The 26,280-nt window shown below is 41.8% G+C and overlaps 1 protein-coding gene across 1 annotated transcript in view; it reads right to left on the minus strand.

Annotated features, from left to right (window-relative positions):
• The window catches only part of RNASEH2B (ribonuclease H2 subunit B), a 54,671-nt gene extending 48,544 nt beyond the window's left edge, over positions 1 to 6,127 (minus strand). Inside the window, 1 exon segment of the mRNA XM_030564488.1 lies at positions 5,992 to 6,127. Within this exon segment, the coding sequence (XP_030420348.1) occupies positions 5,992 to 6,106 (115 nt within the window). The 5' untranslated portion in view covers positions 6,107 to 6,127.
• Between the last annotated feature and the right edge of the window lie 20,153 nt (positions 6,128 to 26,280).

The following is a 26,280-nucleotide window of genomic DNA, read 5'->3' on the forward strand; positions in this document are numbered from 1 at the left end:
TCAATCTGATAATCTGGTAAACAACATTTGCTCAGAAAACATGCCAAATATCCTGCAGATGAAAAAGTAAAGCCACAACATAACTGTTCCTTTCATTATTAAACAATGAAAACAGGCTTTTTCTCTGCTCTGATTAGTTCAACTGAAGCCTTAGAAATTGCACCACTCGGTCTTCCAATTTAACTATTTGGCATTCCACTGATTTCTGTTGCAAGAGTATCTTGCCCTTTCCAATGCTGCATCACAGTGATCAGCCGGGGGAAAACATGTCACCATTAATTGAAGTGCAAAAGTTTCAGATTAAGATTTACTATCAGTCTGAATAGTTGCATTTGATGAAGTGGGTTCTAGCCCACGAATGCTTATGCCCAAATAAATTTGTTAGTCTCTAAGATGCCACAAGGACTCCTTGTTGTTTTATCAGTCTGAATAGTGAGTCAGGAGATGGATAATGGAATAACAGCTTTTTATTTCTAGCTGGTTTCAATCCAGGCCATGTCTGCACTACCCGCCGGATCGGTGGGTAGTAATCGATCTATCGGGGATCAATTTATTGTGTCTCATCTAGATGCGATAAATCGATCCCCGAATCGATGCCCATACTCCACCTCAGCAGGAGGAGTAAGTGGAGTCAACGGGGGAGCCGCAGCGGTTGGCTTGCCGCTGTGAGGAAGGCCAGGTAAGTCAAACTAAGATACTTCAACTTCAGCTACACAAATAGCATAGCATAGCTGAAATTGCGTATCTTAGATCAATCCCCCACCCCCACCCCCCCCCGTGTAGACCAGCCCCCAGTCTGCCATTAGCAACTAGAAATCATGCGAGGGCTGTTCAATGGACATTAATACAATACTAAATTCTGGGTACAATGGGACTAGTCACATGAGAAAAGTGTGTGTGGTTAAGTGTTTGCAGAGTCAGGCCCTAACTTTGTAGCACTCTATTTCACACAGTTTTCAGTATAGCAAGCTGCTGCCATGCTGCTTAGGGCTTGGCAGATATCAAGATACACATGATTTAGGTAGAGTTTCAGTTTTATTTCTGAATACTTGCTGACAAGTCCCCTAATTTCAGTTTCCCTTCTCTGTTTGGATCGATTCCAAGACATCTGTTTCTTTGCAGAATTAGCCCATCATCTCCATTAATGTTAAAAAAAGGCACAATCAAAGCAAGACAAACTATTCATGTCCAGGTGAAAATAATGCAACTGAATATATAGGGTGGTACATGATATCAACACCCATGTGAGCTATTCTAATGCTAAGATTACTCATGTGAGCAGCCACAGGTGTGCCTTAGCCTACGTCCACACTACAGCTTTAAATCGATATTAGTAAAATCGATTTTATAAAACAGGTTTTACGCGTCCACACTAGGGCACATTACTTCAGTGGTGTGCGTCCATGGTCCCAGGGTACCATCGATTTCTGGAGCGGTGCACTCTGGGTAGCTCAGTAAAAGAATAGGACCAATAACTTCGATATCTGTCCACACTAACCTTGTAGTGCCTTGTAGTGTGGACGGTTATAGCGTTAAATCGATTTAACGCTGTAGTGTGGACCTGGCCTTAGTGTTTGTAGGATGGGATCCTTTGGATGTACCTACTTTCCAAGAAGAAAAAGTAACAAAAAGCTCTTTTGTGCTTCTTGTTGTAACAGTAAAACAAATCTTTCCTCTCCATAAGTTTCCCTGCATAAGATCAGAAATTTGTTACTTACCTACCCCACAAAGGAGTTGCAAGAATTAGGGAGACAAGATAGAGATTCCACAATTAAGGACCAGATCCTGTAAATAATTATTCATCTGAGTAACCCTTACCCACATAAGCAGTCATGGAACTATTATCATGAGTAAGGACTACTCACATGAGCAAGAGTTATCATGATCAGGCCCTAACACTGTAACTAGCTTTTGTTATAAGCCCCATTTTGCCCACTTAACTTCCTCAAAAAACAGACTATGATGTTGGAAATTTGGAAAGCAAAGTCAAATTTTGCAAGTATCGCCATAAGAGAATTTTACAGAAATTAGACAAAACACTTCTGAAATATGGGACTTCAAAAAGTGACATTCAACTTTCTGTAATTTATCAAAAACACTTTATCAAAAAACATTAAATGTATTATATTCAGTGGTCTTCAATTAGACCTCAACTATTAGACCAATTAGACCTAGGACTATTTCTGATTATGTCAGCAGCAAAACCTTGGAGCTATTTGCTATGGACTTTTGAAACTCAATATGTGCTTGCAGGTACTATTGAATTTAATAAACTTTCCTGTACATTTGATGAACTTTATAAACTTTGCTGGAAAAGCTGGCAGCTTTGCCAATGCAGCTGTTCCCACATCAGGAGCACTCTGCTGGTATATTATACCTATACTATACCAGTAAAGCCCCCCAGTGTACACATAGCCTCTGTAAGGAAACCTGTTTGAGTTCATGGAAGTTACTAGCTCTGGATCCAATCCTGAAAATGCTGATGTGAGAGATTAATATCTTGCACAGAACTGACTGCTCACATGCATAAAGTTGTGTGTGTTAAAATTAATAGGACAGAGGCATTTGTGGGCAAAGCCAACTGTTTGAATACTGTACTTAACTCTAAACTGAAGTTTGCATAGATGTCAAAGTAAGAAGTATCAGAGGGGGAGCCATGTTAGTCTGGATCTGTAAAAAGCAACAAAGAGTCCTGTGGCACCTTATAGACTAACAGACGTATTTGAATATAAGCTTTCGTGGGTGAATTCATGTCTGTTAGTCTATAAGGTGCCACAGGACTCTTTGTTGCCTTTTAAAGTGGAAGTGAATCCCCATCCTATACTGGAATTCGGGAAATCTGGGTTCTACTCCTGGTTCTGCCACTAGCCTGGTAGGTGAACTCACTTCACCTCGCACTGTATCTCAGTCTTCCCATCTGTAAAATGAGGAGAATGATACTGACATCCCTTGTAAACTGCTTTGAGATCTGCAGATGAAATGCATGATGTAAGAGCTAGTAGTTATTATTAGGGCTGTCAAGAGATTAAAAAAATTAATCATGATTAATTGCATTGTTAAACAACAATAGAATATACTTTATTTTAAACATTTTTAGATGTTTACCACATTTTCAAATACACCTCTACCCCAATATAATGCTGTCCTCAGGAGCCAAAAAATCTTGCCGCGTTATAGGTGAAACCGTGTTATATTGAACTTGCTTTGATCTGCTGGAGTGCGCAGCCCCGTCCCCAGAGCACTGCCTTTCCACATTATATCCAAATTTGTGTTATATCGGGTCGCGTTATATCGGAGTAGAAGTGTATATTAATTTCTATTACAACACAGAATACAAAGCGTTCAGTGCTCACATTTATTTTTATTACAAATATTTGTACCGTAAAAAGCAGAAGAAATAGTATTTTTCAATTCACTCCATACAAATATTGTAGTGCAATCTCTTTACCATGAAAGTTGAACTTACAATGTAGAATTATATAAACACTGCATTTAAAAATAAAACAATGTAAACTTTAGAGTCTACAAGTCCACTCAGTCCTACTTCTTGGTCAGCCAATCACTCAGACAAACAAGTTTGTTTACATTTGTAGACGGTAATGCTGCCTGCTTCTTGTTTACAATGTAACCTGAAAGTGAGAACAAGCGTTCGCATGGCACTGTTGTAGCCAGCACTGCAAGATATTTATGTGCCAGATGCGCTAAAAATTCATAGATCCTTTCATGCTTCAAGCACCATTCCAGAGGACATGGTTCCATGCTGATGATGGGTTCTGCTTGATAATGATCCAAAGCAGCGCGGACTGACACATGTTTATTTTCTTCATCTGAGTCAGATGACATCAGCAGAAGATTGATTTTCTTTTTTGGTGGTTTGGGTTCTGTAGTTTCTGCATCAGAGTGTTGCTCTTTTAAGACTTATAAAAGCATCCTCTACACCTCTTCCCTCTTAGATTTTGGATGGCACTTCAGATTCTTAAACCTTGGGTTGAATGCTGTAGCAATTTTTAGAAATCTCACATTGGTACCTTCTTTGCGTTTTATCAAATGTGCTGTGAAAGTGGTCTTAAAACAAACACGTGCTGGGTCATCATCTGAGACTGCTATAACATGAAACATATGCAGAATGCAAGTAAAACAAGGCAGGCAGTATACAATTCTCCCTCTAAGGAGTACAGTCTCAAATTTAATTGATGCATTATTTTTTTAATGAGCATCACCGACATGTCCTCTGGAATGGTGGCCAAAGCAAGGAAGGGGCATACTAATGTTTAGCATATCTGGCATGTAAATACCTTGCAACGCTGGCTACAAAAGTGCCATGCAAATGCCTATTCTCACTTTCAGGTGACATTGTAAATAAGAAGCAGGCAGCAGTATCTCCCATCAATGTAAACAACTGTGTTTGTCTTGGCGATTGGCAGAATAAGAAGTAGGACTGAATGGACTTGTAGGTTCTAAAGTTTTACAGTTTTGTTTTTGAGTGCAGTTATGTAACCAAAAAAAAAATCTGCATTTGTAAGTTACACTTTCAGAATCAAGAGATTGCACTTTAGTACTTGTATGACAGGAACTGATATATATAGTAGAAGAATATAATATTTCTTGTATCATTTTTACAGTGCATATTTTTGTAATAATAATAATATAAAGTGAGCACTGTGTATTCTGTGTTGTAACTGAAATCAATATTGAAAAGGTAGAAAAACATCCAAAAATATTTAGTAAATTTCAATTGGTGTCAGATCCAAGTGTGGAAGAGAAAAGATAAGAATGAAGCCAGGAAGGAATCAGCAAATCCAGAAGAAAATAGGGTTGAGAAATGCATCTTTTCTCAGTTTTCTACAGTTTGTGCACATTCTCTCTCACTCAGCCACCTTCATTTAAAAAATAACCAATTTTTTGTTCGGAGATTACTGAAGGTAAGAATCAAATGATATTTTTAATCCAGACACTGCAAAAAATTAGCAGTAATTCAATTTTACATTTACAAAACATACTGAAAGACAGTTGTGGAATGGAGGGAAATACAGGCCAGAGAGGATTTCAGTTTTTAAGGCCCTCATCTGAAACATTCTTCCATCAGACACAGGGAATTCTGTTTATTATCTTTGTGTTTCAGAGGGGTCTAAGTGTTTCAAACCTGATGTTTATGTCTCTATGCCATTCCCTTTAGAAAACAGCAGAGAGAATAAACTTAAGTAGGTGAGGCTCCTTCACTAGAGATCGTCAAAAACAGGTGAGATCAAGCACCTGTGGGAGTATTCTAGAAATAACATTTTGCACTTGTACAGCATCTTCTCTCCAAGGATCTCACAGCAATTTACTAATTCTAATGAGTTAAACCCTGTGACATCCTAGTGATGTAGGAAAATATTGAGTCCAGACTAAAAAGCAGAATGGTGAACTCTGTAAACTTTGCTTAAGGTTACACACAGGAAGCTCTAGTAGATGATCCAGCAACTTAGCAGGATAGGGGTTGGCTGGACATACAAAGAGGTCTTGACTAGGGTGCAAGTCAGCCAAGGAAATCTAAGCATTTGATAAGGGAAGAGCTCTCTCTCCTTCTGCAACATCAGTAGCCTTTGAGATGCATCTAGCTCACCCGTGAGCGGGAAGGGGCAGCAGATATAAACCATCAAATCCTGCCTTAAATACACCTCCTGCAGCTGCCCCCTTGACTGTAATACAGCTGCAAAGAATTTAACCTACAATGAGTAGCCCCTCAGCTCCCGCTGGGTACTGCTCCCTGGGGCTGGATGGGGCACAACAACAAGGGGAGCCTGGGTGGACCAAGGGGATCAAATCACACTGCACTGAGGTCGTGCCCCTCCTGGCCGAGATGGGGCACAGGGCTCCAGTCTCCCCAGGGGCGCTGGTAGGGGGCTGGGACATGGGCCGCTGAGGGAGGCGCAATCTCCCCCGGGGGCGCTGGTGGGAGACGGGGCGCAGGGCTCCAGCTGCTCCGTGCGGCCGGGGAGGGGGGGTTACCTGGTGCAACCAGCACCCACTGGTCGGGCTGCGAGTCCGCCGGGCGCCGCCGCCCGCCACCCAGCATGGTCCGGGACCCCTGCACTCTCGGCCCTGCCCGTCTCGGCCTCCGCATCCGAATAACGGCGGGGCCGGGGCGGACGCGCGGGGCGGGGGAGCCGCGTGCGCAGCGCCCTCCCGCCAGCGCTGCCTCAGGCCCGGCGGAGGCCCGAGAGCCCGGGGGGAGGCGGGGACGCGCGATTTGCGCGCCGGGGTCACGGGGGAGCCCAGTCGCTCGCGCGGCAGCCAGGCAACCCCTGGCTGAGGTTTGCCGCGCACCCCCCCACCAGCGCCGCCAAATGGTACGCGCCCAGGAAGAGAAGGAGCGGAGCCGGACACACTGCGGCGCCTCGCGCTCGCGCTCGCGCTCTCCCCCTCCCTGTGCGTGGCGGGGCTGATTTCCCCGCCCCTGAGCCCTTCCCCCGCTGTGAGGCGCTGAGGGGCGGACCCCTCCCCCGCACCTCCCACCACACACCCGCCTACCCCGCCCCCGGCCCCAAGGGACTAACAGCAGGAAACTCCCTATTGCGTTATAGTCGCTCCAGCCAGAGCGCGGAGGTTCCCCGCATCGCGCATTCCGCCGTGCCCATGACTTGTGCCGGGCTTCGCAGTCCTGGAGCGGGGCCGCATTGTGCTGCCCAGACTCAACACAGAGCCGATGCCGGCCCCAAAGAGCCGACCCACGCTACTGTTAATAGCATCTGTTAAGGGGGGCATGAAATAGCAGCGCACGTTGTTTGCCATCATACAACGTTATACAAAAACACACCCAACAACCAAACAGCAGCAGCACAGGACAAGCAAAGGCCAGGACATTCCAAATGGCTACGTTCATGTTACAGAAAACAATTTCCTGATGTTTAGCTATATACATTGATACCCTTAAAATTATGTTAACCTACGCTCATTTTAATTTTCCTTGTTTTTTTGTTTGTTTTTTTTTGACTGAAGGAGGAATAAGGACATAGGAAAAGCCAAGGACCATATTATGGCATCTGCTGTAAAGCAGAAATCACTGGAAAGTTCTGCTTATTAAGTGATGGCCTGATATGGTTCCACAGTTATTCTTTTTAGGACCTTACAAACTACCCACGCTACCGAACTTGCAAAATTCACCAGCAGAATTTATAAACCCCACTGTTTGTGTTTGCCGTGATTATAAAATCCACTGGAGCTGGCTGTGTTTGTAATCTCTGCCAGAGCATCTATATTTCAAACGGAAGTGATTACTATGTTGAAACCTGTCTACAGAGAAAGTTTTTCATATGGAAAATATTCTCTATAAATACTGACAACAATAATAACTTGGGCCTTGATCCTGCAAAGACTTAAGCCATGTGCTCAAGAATATCTAAAGAAACCTTATATTCCAGTTTTACCAAAGCAGACCTGATTTTTCGTATGATGTTGTACGGACCCACGACGTTCTTTTGGGGCACTTGAAATGTCCTGCTTTTTAATTTCATCAATGAACATGCTCATTTTTAAAATGTGTCTCTATCAGACGTAGAATTTGTTCTGTTTACCAGCAACAGTCTAATGGAAAGCATTCTGTGTGATGTATAGTGTTTGGAGAGAAAAGTGGAATGAGTGTAAACACTGTCAAGGCTGTTATTTTGCTCAAAGTGAATGTTAACACTTATTAAATATTCCATGATAAATTTATTCTCAACACTAAATTACTGCAAGAACTCCTCTGCTCCAAGGAATATGAGCAACTAGAGTCGGAAGCTGGCTGCAGGGGGCACCAGCACACATTTTTATGAATGTACTTTTGCCTTTTGCATGAGTGTTTCACCAAATTAAAAGATATAGCCACAAAAGCGTCTGTTTTTTATTTTGAAAATACAGTCACCTTAGCCTTATCTTCAGGATTTCAGGGAATTTCTCATAAGCCTTACCATCCTCAGGAGTGCTTCAAAAATGCAAGGTCTTTTTGTGACCCAGACCCTGCAGATCTGCAGCAGCCAAGAAAATTACACTGAATAGAACAGAAAACAAGAGATGGATAATGCTATTCACTGCGGGTGTTGTCCAAAGTTCCATCCACAAGTTTATTGGTCATGGACACTTAGTATCAGCTCTTGAGGGCCTGGCACTTTAATAAAAGCTCTCCCTGATTCCTAACATTCCTGTGGTCATTCTTCACTTTTCTTACAAGCTTTCTCCTGTCCATTTTGAGTGGGAGGATGTTGGCATGTCTCAAATAACTCTTCTTGGGCAATTTTTCTCTACAGTAAGAGTTGTATCATGTGAGAACAGATAACAGAGATTCCATAAAAGGCCCACCTGATCACCCCAACCTGCTAGAAGAAGCTAAAGGAAAGTTAATCTTCATGACATTCTCATCACTGAGATTTCTCCCCATTCATGCTGTCATAGTGCAAAGAGCTACTGGTAGGCCAGTACCAGCCACAATGCTAGTATTCTGCCACAAGCCAAATCCCTCCTCCTCAAATTATGTCCAAAAATGAGTGAATTGTGATACAGATGAGATATAAATGAAACAGTTTAAAACACCTAAATAGAACTATTTAAATTACTTTCCTTCAAAACTCTTCTCTTACTGAAGCTTTTCTTAGTCCTTCCGCAATGATACTCCAACATCTTTGAGTGGTGTATGCCAGAATCAATTTCAATCATAACCTTGGCTCTCCCCCTGGAGTAATGCACATCAAATGTTGGAAAACTGGGTAATGAATTGTGTTAATCAAATATATACTAAATAATGTTAGAGAAATGAATATTATTATATATAGTATTATAGGAAAATATAAAGAATGTTTTGCTTTTTGTATGTGTTCCTGCTGATGCAGCATTTCAGAAGGTAGCTGAAAAAGCTTCAGGGTTGTGTTGTGTAAACCATGAAAAGGGTGTGTGTGTGTGTGTCTTAGTTGTAAAATCTTGATCTGTGGAAATAGGGTGAAACAGAGTGTCAAGAGGGAATTGTTAACTTCAGATGTGCCCTGAACATGCTAACAAGCACATATCCAAGGCCACCAAAAAACAAAACAAAACAAAAACCCTACACAGACCAGTAAGATAGAAACAACTGGAGGGAGCCAGTGGGGTTAACAACAAAGAATAGATGGCAGAAGTAGACAGATTAAAGTAGGTTTTTAGCATAATAAGAAAAAATGGATTAGTTTGCATTAGTTATTGGGATTTATGCATAAGAATGTTTTAACTGGGGTTTAGAATGGACATGTGTAGAGATTAGATAACTTATTAAACTGAGTCTGCCTGAAGTTGCAGAAGAGGGGGTAAAAATAGGCGATTGGTAATAGGAAAGTGGTGAAGAAGACTCAGGAAAGAACAGAGATTTGAAAAGAGTCATTTGAAAAGTTTCTTGCCTTATCTGTTTTTGCATGCACATGTAATTTGCAGGTAGTAATATCATTGTCTTAAAACATACAAAATAAAGGCTGGGCCTAAATTGGAGTGGATCTCGTTTGCAGCATGGGTCATTGAAGTCTTTAAATCATGATTTGTCAATTTCAGTAACTCAGCCAGAGATTAGGGGTCTATTACAGGAATGGCTGGGAGGGAGGGGGAGGTTCCGTGGCTTGCAGTGTGTAAGAGGTCAAACTAGATTATCATGATGGTCCCTTCTGACCATAAAATCTGAGTCTATGAGTCAGCCAACAACAAAATACTCTAGCCTATGGCCTGGTCTAGGAGGGGGAGAATTGTAGAATTCCATCCCAGGAAAGCCAAAGGCCCGGGGCCTGAAACCTAATGGGTTGCATTCAGGGAAACCAGACGTGCCCCGTGACCTTGATATGCATCTTTAAGAAACCGTCATTCCACTCTTTATCCTAATGTTTGTATCTTTGTAACCCTTTGCCCCTCTGAATTGGCAGCAACAAGGGCCGGGTTCAGTATCTAGGGGTTCCGTTTCAATAACACAATGCATAACCGGCTCGAGCCCCCACCCAGTGACCTGGGACACTTACGTACCACACCCCCTGGGCACCTCTAGGAGGCAATACTTCCCCTCTTGCAAGCACAGAGTCTGAGTGTAGCAAAATCTTCTTAATAAAGGAAGGAAACAATGCGGCATCCCACTGGAGAAACACCACAAACAGGATTATAACACAAACCATAAACAAAAAAAACCCACCCACAGGTACGTTTGGCAATGTCCTTTTCCCCTTAGGGTCTTAAGTCCAATCACCCCAAAGTCCAACAACCCAAAAGTCTGGTCAGTGCCACCCCAGAATTCAAGAGTTTATCTGCAGAGTTTTATCCCCCCCAACCTGGGTGGAAATGGGGGGGAGTCCACATAGGGTGTTAAGGGGCACCTTACATGGGCCAGGGCCAACTGCTCCACCTTTCCATGGATTTCTGCTGCAGCCTTCACCATGACCAGCTCCACCACACCAGCTGTGCCGCTCCTCCAGCTGTCCCTGCAAACCACTTCACTCCACTCACTGTTCCATGGGCTGCTCCAACACACTGCAAACTGCTCCGCTCTGCCAGCTGCTTAACAATAGGTCTTCAGGCTCTCCCACTAGTTAACACAGCACTCCATGATCTCAGTTCAGCTCTTCGTAGGGGAGCCCTGGTGTTGGTGCACCATTGGCCCAACATGAATTCAGCTCAGCAGTCTCGAGATGGACTCCTAATAGAATAAAAAATTAGCTCTATTCTTTAACATTGGAGAGAGAAGGATGTGCAATTGGTGTTCCAGGCCCTCAAAAGGGGGCCAATACCATTAGGTACACACACCACTCCCCAACCTCTCTCAATTCATGGGGTTTTGGAACCCATGTCCCATGTTTAGCAAGTACCACCCAACTGAGGTTGAGTCATTTCTGTCACAAAGCAGTCCCACAGTTCCCCATTCACACAATCAGGGTGACAAACTTTTTTTCCTCCTGCCCCAATAACAAAGAAATTGGGGATCCCAGAGCTGTTAAAAAAAACATCCCAGGCTGCAGTGGGGTTATGCTAAGTGTGTGTGTGTGGGGGGGTGGATGCCAGTGCAAATACTCGAAATCTCTTTCCACACTCTGAAATTCTTTCTACACTCTACACAATTCACCACCAGATGTCAGGGTAGCGCTCATCCTGACTCTGCTTACATCTTTATGACAAATTAAATTTTCTTTCAACCAAAGGAGCCAGATTCTGCTACCTTTACTTGTATTGAGTAGCACCTTATTCCACAGTTAGGATATGTCTACACTACCCGCCGGATTGGCGGGTAGTGATCAATCTGTCAGGAATCGATATATCGCGTCTCATCTAGATGCGATACATCAATCCCTGAACGCGCTCCCTGTCGACTTCGGAACTCCACCAGGGCAAGAGGCGGAAGCGGAGTCGACAGGGGAGCAGCGGCCGTCAATCCTACACCGCGAGGACATGAAGTAAGTCAATCTAAGTCGATCTAACATACGTCGACTTCAGCTATGCTATTCTCGTAACTGAAGTTGTGTATCTTAGATAGATCCCCCATCCAGTGTAGACCAGGCCTTAGTCCCATTGGAATGCCACTTGGATGGCAGCATCTGGCCCATAGTAATCAGCATTCCTTTTTAAATGCTATGTGTTTAAGTCTTTTCTTCAGTTACTGACTTTCAAATGCTAATTCTTAATTCAGAATGGTATTTGTGTTACTGTGTCTATAAATGCTGTTGGAACCAGCTATATTCTAATGTTCCTTCTACATCAGATTGGAAATCAGAAAGATCAGTTGAATTAAACATTGACTTATGAAGTGTTGTGTCTTCACTAATGCAAATTAGCCTACTATTTATTGAGAGCTGCTAAGAGATTATATTATTAATATATATAAAAATAGATTCCAGCCAAGAACATTCTATAGAGGAATTCTAGATGACAATGGGCCCTTGTTGTTTGAAACACCTTTAACAATACATTGTGACCTTGAATGCAGACAACTAGAGAGTTGCCTTGTTAAGGTATATTTACCATATATATATTTGTTTAAACAAAGGAGCTGTGTGAGACACTCTAGACAGATCAAAAACTGTTGTCTTTGATATAACCCTTATCCAGAACATCATACCAGAGACACAGATTTGGCAATAAAGCATCCCCTGTACTGGGCTTGGGAAGAAACAAAACTGATTACAAAAAAGACTGTAAATTGATCAAAATATGAAAGGGTAATATTAAACTTAAAGACTGAAGTACTTGTTCCATATCTTTAGAAATGACTGGCTGAAGAGTAACACGCCTATAGTCTGAATCAGACATATTATTGTCTGTCTTCTGGATGGGAAAAATCAAGGCATGTTTCATTTATTTGGAATATGGTCATGGGTCAAAGAGATTTAAAATGTAAGCATGAGGCAGTGCAATAGTGCTTGCTGTAACAGTTAAGTATTTGGACTCTAATACCATCAGATCCTATGGCAAAATATATATTAAAACTTTATAGGATTTGCATTCAATTTCCGGGAAAAGGCAGTGGTAGAGTGAGGACAGGTATACAGATTGTTCTAGGCATTGTTGTATTGGGAATATACTTAAAAATATTAAATGGAGGCAACTATTGTACTTTTAAAAAAAGAAATTAGTAAACATTTTTATTTTAAAAGTGGCTCTGCTTTACATTTCATCACTGATAATGCAGAGAAGACACTATACAGAAATATAAGAAATTCTCATGTTAAAACATTTTGTGAAAAAATAAGAAACAATCAAATATTGTCTTTACCTGAAAACAATGTAGTTCAAGAAACATAAACCAGAAAATTCTATTTGGCTATAGGAACAAAATCTGCTACATACACCACAAATCTGTTGAACAGATCAAAGCCTTTTTGAAAGGAGCTGCTGGAAAAAAAATGATGCATACCAGTTGAAGTCAGCACTTTTATTATTCTGTTTCTAAGTCATCTCAACATACCCAGACTGGTGAGTCCTGATTTCTCAGCCTCTCTCAGAATTATGTGTTTAATTTTGGCTAAATGCTTCGCTAGTGCTTTTTACGTAGCCTGTTTTAAACTAGGCAAATATCTACATGAGTTGATATACCCCCTGGAAGACCTCTAAGTACCACCAGGGTTACATGTACCCCTGTTTGAGACCCACTGTTGTAATGGCATAATAGTTCTAACTCAACTGGAACTAGGAAGTAAAGGAAATCTCACAAGAAAGCCTCTTTCCAGCTCAGATATATTGATTTAAGAGGTTTTGATAGTTTGAATAAGCATCTGAACTTCTGAGTGCTTCTTTGAAGTGAACCTTTGGAAGCTTTGGTCTGAAGTAAATAGGATGAAACTCAATAAAGACGAATGCTAAGTACTCCACTTAGGAAGGAACAATCAGTTGCACACATACAAAATGGGAAATGACTGCCTAGGAAGGAGTACCGCAGAAAGGGATCTGGGGGTCACAGTGGACCACAAGCTAAATATGAGTCAACAGTGTAACACTGTTGCAATAAAAGCAAACATTATTCTGGGATGTATTAGCAGGAGTGTTGTAAGCAAGACACGAGAAGTAATTCTTCCGCTCTACTCTGCACTGATTAGGTCTCAACTACAGTATTGTGTCCAGTTCAGAGTGCCACACTTCAGGAAAGGTGTGGACAAATTGGAGAAAGTCCAGAGAAGAGCAACAAAAATTATTAAAGGTCTAGAAAATATGACCTATGAGGGAAGATTGAAAAAAATGGGTTTGTTTAGTCTGGAAAATAGAAGACTGAGAGGGGACATGATGAAAGTTTTCAAGTATATAAAAGGTTTTTACAAGGAGGAAGGAGAACAATTGTTCTTAACCTCTGAGGATAGGATAAGAAGCAATGGTCTTAAATTGCAACAAGGGAGATTTAGGTTGGACATTTGGAAAAACTTCCTGTCAGGGTGGTTGAGCACTAGAATAAATTACCTAAGGAGGCTGTGGAATCTCCATCACTGGAGATTTTTAGTGCAGGGGACTGGACTAGATGACCTCTCAAGGTGCCTTCCAGTCCTATGATTCTATGATTACAAACATACAATCTACAAAAACTGGTTTCAAGTATCAGAGGGGTAGCCGTGTTAGTCTGGATCTGTAAAAGCAGCAAAGAATCCTGTGGCACCTTATAGGCTAACAGATGTTTTGGAGCATGAGCTTTCGTGGGTGAATACCCACTTCATCAGATGCATGTAGTGGAAATTTCCAGGGGCAGGTATATATATGCAAGCAAGCTAGAGATAACGAGGTTAGTTCAATCTGTTCTAGCAGTTGAGGTGTGAAAACCAAGGGAGGAGAAACTGGTTTTGTAGTTGGCAAGCCATTCACAGTCTTTGTTTAATCCTGAGCTGATGGTGTCAAATTTGCAGATGAACTGAAGCTCAGCAGTTTCTCTTTGAAGTCTGGTTCTGAAGTTTTTTTGCTGCAGGATGGCCACCTTAAGGTCTGCTATAGTGTGGCCAGGGAGGTTGAAGTGTTCTCCTACAGGTTTTTGTATATTGCCATTCCTAATATCTGATTTGTGTCCATTCATCCTTTTCCGTAGAGACTGTCCAGTTTGGCCGACGTACATAGCAGAGGGGCATTGCTGGCATATGATGGCGTATATTACATTGGTGGATGTGCAGGTGAATGAACCCGTGATGGTGTGGCTGATCTGGTTAGGTCCTGTGATGGTGTTGCTGGTGTAGATATGTGGGCAGAGTTGGCATCGAGGTTAGTTGCATGGATTGGTTCCTGAGCTAGAGTTACTATGGTGCAGTGTGCAGTTACTAGTGAGAATATGTTTCAGGTTGGCAGGTTGTCTGTGGGCGAGGACTGGCCTGCCACCCAAGGCCTGTGAAAGTGTGGGATCATTGTCCAGGATAGGTTGTAGATCCCTGACGATGCGTTGGAGGGGTTTTAGCTGGGGACTGTATGTGATGGCCAGTGGAGTCCTGTTGGTTTCTTTCTTGGGTTTGTCTTGCAGTAGGAGGCTTCTGGGTACACATCTGGCTCTGTTGATCTGTTTCCTTATTTCCTCGTGCGGGTATTGTAGTTTTGAGAATGCTTGGTGGAGATTTTGTAGGTGTTGGTCTCTGTCTGAGGGGTTAGAGCAGATGCGGTTGTACCTCAGTGCTTGGCTGTATTTCCACTACATGCATCTGATGAAGTGGGTATTCACCCACAAGAGCTCATGCTCCAAAACGTCTGCTAGTCTATAAGGTGCCACTGGATTCTTTGCTGCTTTTACAAAAACTGGATATTTATACAGTATATCATACTTAATCTGTCTGTGTATTCTTAACATACTCATTTCATATTCTCTATGTGCCAGTTTGGCCAGGATACTTATTCTGGTGAAAAATCCCATAGATTGAAATGTGGTATACAAACTCCACACTGGGCCCGAAGGGATTAAAAGGCAATACTGGGCCCAGATAGCAAATCCCTCCAGGCCTGCTGAGCATATGACTCCTGGAAGAGTGGGTTAAAAGGAGCTCAGAAGCCCAGACTATCGATCGTAGGAAGGCTGTAGGAGAGACAAATCCTCCGGAAAACCAGATAAAAGTTTGAGCCTGAGATGGGACCATAAAGAGAGTAAGGCCCACAGGCAATGCCTTCTCAAACCATCAACCACTTTAAGAACAAGCAGGTCCTGCAGAGCCCTGCTCATTTGGACTCTTTCTGTTAAGTGGTTGATTGTTTGGACTATAGGGGTCATGTTCCAACCTGAAGGGACTTATCGGTAGGAAGTAGCCCAGGGCAGCAGACAGAGGACAGGTCTACACTACCGCTTATGTCAATATAACTTGCGTCGCTCAGGGGTTTGAAAAAGTCATCCCCCTGAGTAACACAAGTTACACCAACCTAAGCACCCTAAGACAGCGCTACGTCAGCCGGAGAGCATCTTCCGCCGACATAGCTATCACCTCTCGTGGAGGTGCAGTAGTTATGGGAAAGCTCTCATTTCTCCCATCAGCATAGAGGACCTTCACCAGATGCACTACAATACCACAGCTGAAACTGTGCAGCTTCATTGGTGCAGCTGTGCTGATATAGTGCTTCCAGTGTAGACTAGCCCTTAGACTGTTTGCAGGGAACACCTTGCTGGTGTTGCTCACGCAGGTCCTGGGCTGGGGCCTAGTGGAGAGAGAGGGCCTAAGTCCTACTACCACACCCTCTTAAGGGTGAGACCCAGAGGGAAGTGGAGGCCAGAAGATTTGTGGCTGACTGATGATCAAGAACCAGTCACCTCTACCACCTTGACAGAGAGGCAAGGGGCCAGAGGTTAGGTGCACTAACTGCTAGGCCACCCAGGCCTCTGAGCATCCTATGACAACTTGACTTTATATCTTATTGTAGGACATCATCTCTAGTGTTGTGGATCCTCTAACATCACACTAGAGCTTTGGAACAGTCGTAACTCAGAAGGAAAAGTGTTCTTTATTGAATTACCAACACCACTTCATTTAGAAACTTGGTGTTGTTGGGCTTCCCCCAGCTGTGATGAATTGGGAATATGCCTGTACAATTTATGAATGCTGTGTGAGATGATGAACTGTACATGCCTGTGTCCAGTTGCACACTCCAGCATGTCTTTTGCCTTCCCTATGGTCTGTTTGCTTCAATGTTGGGTTGAAAATTCCAAAGGCTGGTGGCAAAAGAACAACAATAGAAAGTAGCTGACTGTTAAGTACCCACTTGTGGGAAATCTATTCACTCTAGCCGAGAGACTGGTCCCTGCCCAGAACAATTGGGTTAGTGGGTGGGAAGTCATTTTGTGTCACAACAAGGATGTGGGCAGTCTGACTTGTGGTCAGAGCAGGAGTCAGGCTGGGTAAAATACCAGGAGATTATCATCTGCGATAGTGCCAGAGGGCAGACTGAGAATCAGGTGTGAAGAGGCAGGCAGGGGCAGGTTACCAAGAAATCAGAGTCCAATTCAGGCTAGAGGGCAGAGCAGGAGTCAGGTGGTAGGCTGGGTCAGGATACCACAAGGTCAGAGTCAAGGAGCAGGAAGTACAAGGAAGGCAGTCCTCAGCAGGGCTACAAACTACTCCAACAACTGTTGTTAATTAGTTTTTATAGTTTAAATGGGGTCAAACAAAGTATGTGTGGGAGCGAGGGGAGGAGGAGGCCTAAGTGGCATATGATAGGGTAAATTATGACCCCTGATTAGTGTAAACAAATAGCCAAGGACTCTTTTCTCTGGATAGGGCCTCTGGGAGATAAATACTTAGCAATTCAAAGATCTATATACACATTAACTAATTAATAGCAAAGGAGAGCTCATGTTCACTCATTCATGCTTCAATAATTGTAAACTCCGTTCATACAATGCTTCTTGATCAGCAGGACTTAGCTCTACTCCCGCAGAAATCCTGACTCTACCTCTACTGATATAATTTTAATATCAATGCCAGTTGAATAAAAAAACCCTCTGAGAGCACAACCCTCCCAGAATGCCACCCCTGGAATTGTGCCAGCCCAAGCCTCTGCTTGGTTTGCTGGTGCCTAGAGCTGGTCCTGCAGTTGATATATTAATACTTCCTTTTGCTATGAATTTATCTGCCTTCCAGCTGATTGAAAGAGTTGCATAGCTCCAAATTCCGGTTGTAAATCGGTGTGTTTACATTTCACGGAAAAAAGGGGCTAAATTTATTTTGTACTCACAAGTTTGGTTTCCAATTATGAAAATGAAATCCTGCCTACTTGATGTAAGTCTGACTTGCATACTGATGTGTGTACGTACACGTAACTGGCATACACTGCATGATCCGATTCCTATTCTAAAGTGAGGGAAAAATAAATTTATGTTTCATGTCTGTAAGGCGTTTTAAAGTTAATCAGGCCCTTTGGGGCTAATATAATTTGCGCAAGAACCCTGTTGATGATTAGAATAGTTATTTAAGAGTTTCGATAACAGTCTGTTACATGGAATCCATGGAAAGATTCCAATAGCAGTATGTTAACATTCCCCTGTCAAATTCAGGTTACAGACCCTTCACAGATGTTGTAAATCGACATCAGTACTAAAAGCGAATATTACATAAATGAAAATCATAAGTGTACTCAAACTGCCAACTCAGAAATGTTGTTAAAAAACATCTGTCACATAAAAGCAAACATTTAAAGCCATTATAATTATTTATAACAATTGTTTTTATTTTCGTTACATGCTACATTTGTCCTCTCTTCTATTATTTACTTTGATTTTTTCTTATCTGTTAGTATTTACTTTTACAACACTATTTATGCTCATGTTTATATAAATAACATATATATAAATATAAATAATAATGTCTTCTAATACAAAGAAATAAAAAAAATCAGAACTATAATTGGAGTTCTAATAAGTACTTATAGAATAAGCCTATAAAAGTTATCTGACCTTTCTACACTGAGTTCTCAAAAAGAGATTATTTGGTATCACAAAGGCAAGCATTAAAATGGATGCCTGATCATTTAAATCTGCTAGGTGATTATTTCATATTGTTCGGCATTTCCATCTGAAAAATTAACTTCAAGTTTTGTTAATGTAATATCTTATTCTGGACGTCCCTATTGCAGTATTTTTAATGCAGCCTTTCTTATCCTGCAAGGTGCTCAACCCCCTAGTTCCACTGACATCAAAGGCGTCTGAGGCCAAACAGTACATTTCAGGAGGTGCTTAGCGCTTTTACTACAGGGCTAGTCTCTAGACCCAATTAAGGAAATACTACTTATTCAGGAAAGTGGTTAAGCAGGAACTTAAAGTTAAGCACATGCTCAACTCCTGTTGAAGTTAGTGGGACTTCAGCACATATTTAAGAGATTTCTTGAATCAAGGCCTCTGGGAGCAGAGCGTAAATTACCGGAGTTGAAAAATGGCTGGAGCCCCTTGACTTATATTTTATTTAGCATCAGCAGAACGCTTGACACTGTACAAATGTATATTAATATACAGTCCCCATTCTGAGGAATTTGCAGATCAATTCAGACCCAGACAATAGTGTCTAGACATAAATAATACACTGGCTTCTGGTGTGACTCAAAGCCCAGCAGCTCTCATGGAGAGATGAGTAACATGCTTAATAGTAAATGATTATGCAATCAAGCTCTTACATTGCAAGCTCTTCATGGCTTTTCTATTCGCTCTGTAAAGAGTCATCCACACCCACTGGGCTGTAAGACACAGTATATAGAATAATTTGTTAAAAAAAACCTTTAAAACTTTCTGAGCATCCTCTGCATTACAGAATAAGGTCCTAAACTACTAAATACACAGAACACAAGATTAAGTGAACAATAATTAAGCTCAGATAAAAGCATGAACAGAGTCAAGGTTCCATAGATTCATAGACTCATAGACTCTAGGACTGGAAGGGACCTCGAGAGGTCATCGAGTCCAGTCCCCTGCCCTCATGGCAGGACCAAATATTGTCTAGACCATCCCTAATAGATATTTATCTAACCTACTCTTAAATATCTCCAGAGATGGAGATTCCACAACTTCCCTAGGCAATCTATTCCAGTGTTTAACTACCCTGACAGTTAGAAACTTTTTCCTAATGTCCAACCTAAATCTCCCTTGCTGCAGTTTAAGCCCATTGCTTCTTGTTCTATCATTGGAGGCTAAGGTGAACAAGTTTTCTCCCTCCTCCTGATGACACCCTTTTAGATACCTGAAAATTGCTATCATGTCCCCTCTCAGTCTTCTCTTTTCCAAACTAAACAAACCCAATTCCTTCAGCCTTCCTTCATAGGTCATGTTCTCCAGACCTTTAATCATTCTTGTTGCTCTTCTCTGGACCCTCTCCAATTTCTCCACATCTTTCTTGAAATGCAGTGCCCAGAACTGGACACAATACTCCAGCTGAGGCCTGACCAGCGCAGAGTAAAGCGGAAGAATGACTTCTCGTGTCTTGTTTACAACACACCTGTTAATGCATCCCAGAATCACGTTTGCTTTTTTTGCAACAGTATCACACTGTTGACTCATATTAAGCTTGTGGTCTACTATGACCCCTAGATCTCTTTCTGCCATACTCCTTCCTAGACAGTCTCTTCCTATTCTGTATGTGTGAAACTGATTGTTCCTTCCTAAGTGGAGCACTTTGCATTTATCTTTATTGAACTTCATCCTGTTTACCTCAGACCATTTCTCCAATTTGTCCAGATCATTTTGAATTTTGACCCTGTCCTCCAAAGCAGTTGCAATCCCTCCCAGTTTGGTATCATCCGCAAACTTAATAAGCGTACTTTCTATGCCAACATCTAAATTGTTGATGAAGATATTGAACAGAACCGGTCTCAAAACAGACCCCTGCGGAACCCCACTTGTTATACCTTTCCAGCAGGATTGGGAGCCATTAACAACTACTCTCTGAGTACGGTTATCCAGCCAGTTATGCACCCACTTTATAGTAGCCCTATCTAAATTGTACTTTCCATGTAAAAGGGCTGCTGAAATGAAAGGCTTAAAACCTGATTTATAGGAGATTAGTACCATGGCCCACCTCAGGTGAAAAGGGACTACATTCATATCCCTAATGCCAAAGAAGAAAATATAAGAATATGCTTTCCGGACCTGTGAACTCTAACAACTCTATTTCCCTTAAAGCTCAGAGAACATGTCATAAGAATCCAAATGCTCAGAAATATTTATGCATTGAAGGCTTGAGCCAGCTCCTCCTGAAAATCAGCAGGAGTCTTTGTTGACATCACTTGGATCAGGCCCTCAGTGGGACTTCAATAGGATCTGGATCAGGCTGTATATTACTCACTCTTTAAGGGTATTACACTTCAGTTTCCTTGTAATCTGTAGCATGCTAACTTTGTTCTTAACTGTTAAGCTACAGCTTTTTCGGTCGTCCTGACCCCTCATGTAGACTGTACTGTACTCTGTATTCTTGAATTCATGTTTTATGTTTTAAACTGTGTATATTAATATTTATTATCTGTTGAAGCCATTGTTTGCCTCATTCTTTGTTCTCACATATGCAAGCATAAATATCCTGTAAAATATTTCTTGGATGGCAAGAAGTAGAAACAATATTGCAAATTGACAGTATCTCAAAAAGCAGAGGAAATCACATTCATTAACGCCAAATTCTCTCTCCTGTTTATATGACAGTAAGGGGTCTGGGAGCACCTTACTAGACAGGAGCAAAAAAAATTTGCGGAACTGTTTTTCAATAAAAAAATTCAGATTCAGATCAGCTGAAACATTTCATGTATTTCCGTCAATTTCCACAAATTCTTTTGGTTGAAAAGAACAACAACAAAACATCAGAGAAAAATCAGAACATTTCTATTTTTCAATTCAATATGACTTTTAAATAAAACTGAAGTAAATTTCTAAATGAAAACATTTTAAAAAGCTCAGACATAACAAAAATATTCATTTCAGGTCAAATAAAACATTGTTTGACCTAAATGAATTTCTTTTTACTCCCTCTACTTTCCCCGGTATAGGCAGCTAAGGTTGTCAACTTTCTGATTGCAGAAAACTGAACACCCTTGCCCTGCCCCCTTCCCCAAGGCTCGCCCCTTCCCCACCCCTTCTCTGAGGCCCCATCCCCGCTCACTCCATCCCCCCACCCTCATACACTTTCACTGGGCTGAGGCAGGTGTACGGGAGGGGTGAGGGCTCCAGCTGGGGGTGCAGGCTCCAAGGTGGTGCCAGAAATGAGGGATTCAGGGTGCAGGAGGGGGCTCTGGGCTAGGGGTTAGGCTGTGTGTAAGGGGGTGTGGGCTCTGTGCAGTGCTTACTTCAGGCAGCTCCCAGAAGCGGCTGGCATGTCCCTATGGCCCCTAGGAGGAGGTGCAGCCAGGCAACTCTGCATGCCGCCCCTGTAGCTCTCATTGGCCACAGTTTCTGACCAATGGAAGCTGTGGAGCCGGCGCTTGGGACAGGAGTCTCCCTGGCCACCCCTGCACCTAGGGGCCGCAGGAACATGCTGGCAACATCTGGGAGCTGCGTAGAATCAGGGCAGGCAGGGAGCCTGCCTTAGTCTCACTGTGCTGCTGACTGGACTTTTAATGGCCTGGTCAGGGGTGCTGACCACAGCCACCAGGGTCCCTTTTTGACCAGGTATTCAGTTGAAAACCGGATGCCTGGCAACCCTACAGGCAGCAAACCAAAAAACTCAGTTATTCGCACAGTTCTGTTTCTTACCACTATGTAATACAGTTCCACACTAGGCTGAGAGATGCCAAGGACAATCAGTGCAGGGTGAAAGATGCAGAATTGTGTCCACACTGAGGAGCAAGGTGTGCAGCTATTTGAGAACATGGGGAAATCATGCAGCTTTCCACAACTTCCAGACCCTTTTCTCCCCTCACTGCAGCACTCTGTGGCCTAGAACCATAGGTCTGCAGTAACCTCCACACGGTTGCCTGGGGAGTGGACCACACAATTTTAAAGAAACAAGTTACCACCTCAGAGTGAGAGATGGGAGTCAGTGGAGGAGCCCCCATCTTTGGTTTCCCTGGTGGAGGTTCTTCTGCTCAATGGAGCTCTGTGTTCTTTTCCATATGACAGCTCCATTGCAGAGATGGAATCTGCGAGTGCTGCCTTAGTGGCTCCCTCAGCCTCATAGATTATAAACTCCTTGGGCCAGGGACCATGTTGTAACTTGTTCTGAAAAGTGTGGAACACAGTTGGTGCCAAATAAATGATAAAATTGAGGTTTTAATGTCACAAAAGTTGGGATTCCCTTAGCAATCTTTAGATCTGCCCTCATGTAGTTTGATAGACTGTTTTCAGTAAAGACGAGGGGAAATGTCCTCCACTGAATACCCAAAACATAAAGAAAAATCTGAAAGCTTTTGGCATATTTAAACTTGCAGCCTTATTCTTTTTAATTTTCCTTGGATAATCAATTAAACGTTTAACAAAAGTAACATGTAAAGTGTCATAATTTGGCATCAGAGTTAACACTACATTAAAAAGAAGGGGGCACTTCTCAATCCTTTTAAGGCCTGATCCTGTAAGTGCTTCACCCAGGGAATTCCATGGGAGATCTTTGCACATACAGCTTGCAAGATGGAGTCTCCAGTGCAGTTATTTCAATGGATGTGGCTCCTAGCAACACAAGTGCAAGGCTAGATCTATATTGTGAAGGTTATCTTCAAAATAGCTGAAATGCTAGGGCCAGAGTCTTTGCTGGCTCAAGTCAGCACAGCTCTAAACAGTTATACCAGTTCCCATCAGCTGAGGAACTGGCCCCAAGTTTTTTAAATGAAAATTTAGTATCTTCCCATAGAAGATGGATATTCCTCTCTCTCCAGAATCTAAATTCCTGGATTTTATACAATTTCCATGTCCAGGATTTCTATTGTCCCTGAATATAAGCAATTGCAGCAAGGGTTTTGAATGGCACTGCCATTCTTATCTGTTACATTCCTTCTATGATGCTATTGGAAGTTTTATTATAAATAGGACTTACAGCTTTTAGTATGAAAAATAAATGCCCAAAGACAGATGCCAGTTTTCTGGCAGCGAAGTACAGCACCAAAGAGAATGAGTGAGAGAATGAAACTCTGTGTCTTGTGTTTTGTTCCCCAGCCTTGGGGGACATCTAGGTGCATTCCCTATTTGCAGAGATTTGCAAAGACAAGCAAAGTTTCATTTATCAGGCTCCAAATCTTTAAAGTGTGACTAACACCTTTAGGAAAGCTATTGTGAACTGCTTCCAGAATATGACGTTTTAGATGCAGTTTATTTCAGTATTATTAATGAAAATGACCTTTTAAAAACATAACATTTATATGCTATCATTATGCATCTGTTCCCATATAGAACTAGATTAAAGTTCACATTGCATACACATTCTGTCCCATATTCCACTTGAGAATAGTTTAGGCTCTGTTCTGTGCTCATTTACATGCTGTCATTCGGGCTTTTCCTCATCAATGGATGGTAAGTGCAGTGCAGAATTTGGCCCCATCACTTCAATTTCTACGGCGCGTTCTCATGCAAACACATCTCAAGATGTTTTGCAAATGATGCATAATTCAGTACAGCCTTGTGACTCACGCTAAGTAAGGGAATAGAAAGAACCTTTCATTCTGATTTCAGATTGAAGTATCCTGATACTTAAGGGTGTGAAATTCTAAAGAGGAGATGCTAATAGCCATCCAGTGTAGCATATCTACGTAGTCATGATCTCTGTGAAGATATAAGTAGATTTATAAATCAGAAAGATATGGTAGTTTTTAACAGAGTATGCAGGGTTTTATAGGCTGAGATGACCACCTTAAAGCTAGAGCTGGTTAAAAAATCATTAAGATGGAAAATTTCCAAATAGAAAATGTAGTTTCCACAAAATTGAAATTTTTGAAGGTAAAATTTTTATTTTTGCCAAAAAATTATGATTTTTCCACTGGGAACATTAAAATGAACTATTACATTTCAGATAATTTAATTTAGAATCAGTTCAACAGAACATTAAAAACTGTATTTTCCTAACATGGTGGTATATTGCCCTATGGAAGCTGTAGTTCTGTGATTTCATATGGCCCAAACAGTGGGTAGCATCACGGGAGTCACATGAATCAGTGCATTATGGGAGACGTAGTCCAGCCAGGGAGCCTGGTCGATAGGGTAAAATGGGTGTATCAGGCTTCTGAACTACAACTCACAATGCACCACCATAAGAAAATGCAATTTAATGTAGAAATTACTCAAAACAAGGCATTTTGGGTCATGTCAGCAAATCAAAACTGAACATTTGGATTTCAGGAGGCTGGAATGTTTAATTTTGATTGAAAATGTTGAAAGTTTTGTTTAGATATTTCCAAACAAATTTAGGACTTTCCATTCTGTAGAAAATTTTGAAATTTAAATGTTTTATCCTATTTTGGGATGGAAAAAAAAAGTTAAAATTTCCCCACAGGATGGAAATTCTGAATCTCACACAGCTCTGCCTAAAGTTAATATGGAAGTTTAGGTTGATTTAGATATATAAGTTTAGCTATTAGGAAAAACTTTTTCACTAGGCGGGTGATGAAGCACTGGAATGGGTTACCTAGGCAAGTGATGGAATTTCCTTCCTTAGAGGTTTTTAAGGTCAGGCTTGACAAAGCCCTGGCTGGGATGATTTAGTTGGGGATTGGTCCTGTTTTGAGCAGGGGGTTGGACTAGATGACCTCCTGAGGTCCCTCCCAACCCTGAGATTCTATGATTCTGTGAAGCTGAATCCTTATCATGTTGATATTAAGCTATAAAAGTTGTATCCCTGCATTAGTTCTAAATGCCTTTTGTAACTGATCTGCCAGGTATCAGTGGTCAAGTGGGGTGTGGGGGCAGCTCTCCTCCACTTGTCTGCCCTAGTCCATCAAAGCCTGCACCACGAGGCTAACCAGTCTGGTTTCACAACGTCAGCTCCTCCTCAGCTATTGCTCAGTCTGGTCTTCCAAAGTCTACTTCTCCAGCACCAGCATTCTAGTCCTACAAAGTCAGTTTTAACTCTACCGTGAGATAAGTCTACAACTCACATGCTCTATATATGGCTCAGAACCTCCATGTGGGAAATCCAGAGTAAAGCAGAACCCCAGACAGAACCCCAGTTTCGTGGACATGATTCCCAGGCCCTTTTGTTGTTTGGGGTCCTTACCTACTTAGGTTGCACTACCCGTCAGCTCAGGGAGACCAATTTCTTACAGGGCATATCTCTTACAATTGATATGCCCCTTCACAAATACTGTTACAGAAAGAAGCTATTATCAGTCAGAAAATCAGAACAAACAATTGCCAAATAATGCAACACTACAACCTATATAGCTACAGGCAAGCAAAATTATAATTATAATTTATGTAAATGAATCCTACCAGTTGCCAAGCTTTCCCCTTTCTCCTACAGAGAGAAGCAGAGAGTTCGGTTCTTTTAAACTTTCTAGCTCCTCTAACTTTTACTGCAATCAAGGGTCATTCATTGCCTCAGAGGAGTGAGGGAAATAGCTCCTTCAAGAAGGGACTGTTAATTCATTGTAATAGATCCAGAGAGCCCATCAGAACAGCAAAGGTGTGAATGAAAGCCTGATCATCCAGGCAAATGGGCCATGTTAGGGGACTGTGTTAAAAAAAACAATATTCCCCTAATTATGTTCTAATATGTTTAGGACTTGGCTGTATGGAAAGGACCAGCCATTCTTATATGTTATGGAACCATGTTACCACCTAGTGTAGATTGATCCTTTTCAGGTATGTTACTTCGATAATGATAAATTATGTTTTGACAATCTTTTTCTTGAAAATTTTTTTTAGCATCCTTTAGTCATTGGCAGTGATAAATGAAGTTGTTACTATTAATGTTTTATTATGGTTAACTATTTCATTGAAAGTTTCTA

This window comes from Gopherus evgoodei, chromosome 1 (genome assembly GCF_007399415.2).
Source record: "Gopherus evgoodei ecotype Sinaloan lineage chromosome 1, rGopEvg1_v1.p, whole genome shotgun sequence".
Lineage (NCBI taxonomy): Eukaryota > Metazoa > Chordata > Testudines > Testudinidae > Gopherus > Gopherus evgoodei.